This window comes from Siphateles boraxobius, unplaced genomic scaffold (assembly GCF_051911475.1).
Source record: "Siphateles boraxobius isolate OS27281-9 unplaced genomic scaffold, OSU_SipBor_1 35, whole genome shotgun sequence".
In the NCBI taxonomy this organism is placed as follows: Eukaryota; Metazoa; Chordata; class Actinopteri; order Cypriniformes; family Leuciscidae; genus Siphateles; species Siphateles boraxobius.
The window spans coordinates 3324824-3328182 of record NW_027508975.1 but is presented as its reverse complement, the minus strand read 5'-3'; the positions used below and the strand labels follow the sequence as shown (position 1 = coordinate 3328182).

Sequence of the window (3359 nt, the reverse complement as noted above, 5' to 3'; positions counted from 1 at the left end):
AATCCACCTCCCAAAATAAACAAGGTCCATAATCATTACAGACGAATTGTTCTTAATTTTATAGCGCCAGTCTGAATACAGTGTAACGGATAATCAAAGAGGATTTGGATATAACTGATTGCGACCGTAATTGCATTTTCATTGCCATTTAAAGTAAATGTATGCCATATCATAAGGAAACTCGTTGTCTATAAAATAAAAATTGAGTGAAATGAGAATGAAGAAAGCCTTGCAGTTGTAGGGTATATTTACATCGTGGTTTATAATGCGATCGCGATTTGCCAAACCACAAACTGCACTCGTAATTTGCATATATTTTCAACTGTGACTGGCTCGTGATTATACGAGGAAAGGCTGTCACTAACCCGGGCCTTTCACTGACTGGGGCTTAATTAAACCAGACCATATCTGGCGTGTTTATAGTTCACGTGAATCCTCTCTGAAGAGGCGTACAAGTTACAACTATTGGTTTTATAGACTATTCTTCTGACACCGCATATTTTCACTTAATATGCATGGCTTATATTTTTTATTCTATTGGCTACTTTAAATCTCCTTAATTATGTATGTATTGTTCTGTGTTTGTATTTAGCCTATATTATTATTTTACTGTTGTGGTTTCTGCTGTTTTGTAAATTGCATTGAGACATCAACGTCCATATAAAATGACTTTTTAGTCGTACATATGGCAATATATTCGCTATATCCTATAAAACGATTCGATTTGTATGTTCTTGCGGTTTGTAGGCTAAGCATTATTTGGCACCTCGAGCTGTACGAACCACGCGATTAATTACTTCGATAGCGGCGCGCGACATTGTCTCTGGAGTCGTATCTGAGTGGGAATTTTGTGAATATCAGAGGGATATCCCAGCATTATTATTCTCCACATGGTTATGGCTACGGTGGGAGCTGTTAAGGTAGGTTAACTCACTGTGAAGTCTCAGCTAAAGCAGAGAACTGATGACGTTAGGTTGAATGACCAATCGGAAGGCGCTGCCCTTTGGAGACAAACCATTTTACTTGTAGTGGCTGCATCAAGTCTGGAAGCAAGGACTCAAATTTAACAGAATCCACCTTAAAATCGCTGCCTTTACTCAAGCCCACCTTCCACCATACCGCGTGAGAATTACTGGACAAAAAAGGATAAATTGTGGAGGTAATAACGCAATATCCCCTAACCAAGGAGAGAAAGAAACGAACACAACGAAAGGACTCATTTGGACTTCAGAGATAGGGGGTAAGTGCTCTTAAAACAGAAAATTTGATGATGACCATGACTACGATGGCTGACGGTCTGGAGGCTCAAGACTCGTCAAAATCTGCTTTCATGGAGTTTGGACAGCAATCGCACTCACAACAGAGCTCCCCGTCAATGGCCGCCAGCCATTATCCGCTCCACTGTCTCCATTCCGGGTCTCATCATCATCATCATCAGCACGACAGCTCTCCGTACTCCGGCTCAAACTCTTATAACAGGTCGCTGCCTTACTCCTATGTAAGCCATCCCCACCACAGTCCGTACCTGCCGTCCTACAGTAACGCCAGCGGAGCACAGACCAGGTTAGACGCCACAGGTAAGCGTATTTACATGCGTAAAGATCCAGCTCTGTTTTCATTGTTGAACTATACGAGGAAAGCCGTATGTCGATAAAATATAAGACACCGTACCCGTTACCCTTTGTTCTCGCCCAGTCTTGCCCGTCGTTGCCTGTCAGCAATAACGGTGTTCTCAAAATGATTTATTGCGTTCCGCCAGTGATTCTACCCACCATTACAAATTATAATTAGCATCTAATTGTCTCAGTCTCTACATGTCACTTCATGCTATTTCCTAAATATGACAGACAAAGTAATTATGCTATATAATGCGAACGTTACAAATATGTGTTTGTCAACAAAAAAAAACACATTTCAAATTCTTATAAATGTTTATGTGCGGGAATCATTCCACAATATTCACCCTTTTCAGAACAGCAGAAAACAACAGTGATTGAAAATGGAGAAATACGTTTCAACGGAAAAGGCAAAAAGATCAGAAAACCAAGGACGATTTATTCCAGTTTGCAACTCCAGGCATTAAATCACCGGTTCCAGCAGACTCAATACCTGGCGTTACCAGAGCGCGCGGAACTGGCTGCCTCTCTCGGGCTCACACAGACACAGGTGAGATGTGGACTCACTTACATTTAATATTGAATTTTTTTTTTTTTTTCATTTTGGTTGGGTATTAGGCTATATCTCAGGTGGAATGTGGACTCAATTGAATTTAAAAGTGATTTATGCTTTTCATTTTGGTTGAGTATTATAACTGATTATTATAATTAACAAAGGTGGACCTAGTAGGCTAGGATAAAAAAATAAATAAAAAAAATTCATGTTAACTAAATTAGACACCTACTTCACTTTAAATAGGATATAACCCATTTTTTATATTTGTCTTTCTTTTCAGGTAAAGATATGGTTTCAAAACAAAAGGTCCAAGTTCAAGAAGTTGTTGAAACAAGGCGGTAACCCCCACGAGATGGACCCTTTGCCCGGCTCCATCGCCCTGTCCTCGCGCTCTCCAGCCATTCCTCCTATCTGGGACGTCTCAGCCTCCTCTAAAGGAGTAAACATGTCTGCTAACAGCTACATGCCCGGTTACTCACACTGGTATTCTTCGCCTCATCAGGACGCCATGCAGAGATAGGCAACTAGCCCTGTTTTAGGCCTGAGGCCTTGACGTTGACTTTTTGTCTTCGCCCAGTTCGCGGTTTAACATCCCTAATAGAGACCTATTCTAGTCTATTAAGGGGACGATTTCTTTTGAAGGATGAAGACATGCGGTGTGGCGAAGCTCGACAATGGAACTAAATGTCAGTAGCAAATTAAACGGATTGATTAAAAATCTGTTCTCACGTTTGGCTGTAATCAAACACAATCATCACCAACAGGAAGCGAAACGTTTTGTCACGCGCTTGAGTCGCATTTGAAAACGAACTCAATCCTCCTGCGTTTATGTTTTTGATCATGCAAACGAAAGCAACTTGATTGTAAATATATTGTCCAATTTTAGTTGTTAAAAACTTTTGTCATAAATGGAGTAAACCATGACTTCAAGTAACGTGTCGTGCCTTTTTTTCCCCTTTTTTATGATATATTATGAAAGACTGGCTTTTAAAAAATCAATTATGAAATTGATTTTTGGAATAATCTGAATTTGAAAACATTTCTTTATAAAAAAATAGGACATATTAACAACTTACACAGTCATTTGAAAAAAATCACCTCCACATTAAGGCATTTTTCTAATGCTGGAAATGCTTTATATGAAGGAATAACAAAATGGCTTACCCGAGATGGTGGTTTCTCAAAGT

The 3359-nt window shown here is 39.7% G+C and overlaps 1 protein-coding gene across 1 annotated transcript; it reads left to right on the top strand.

Annotated features, from left to right (window-relative positions):
• The first annotated feature begins 1039 nt into the window (after positions 1 to 1039).
• On the top strand, positions 1040 to 3102 carry dlx6a (distal-less homeobox 6a). The gene is made up of 3 exons (XM_077195987.1): positions 1040 to 1577; positions 1973 to 2166; positions 2453 to 3102. The coding sequence occupies exons 1-3, from the start codon at positions 1268 to 1270 to the stop codon at positions 2690 to 2692; spliced, it is 744 nt and encodes a 247-aa protein (XP_077052102.1). The 5' UTR covers positions 1040 to 1267; the 3' UTR covers positions 2693 to 3102.
• Positions 3103 to 3359: the final 257 nt, after the last annotated feature.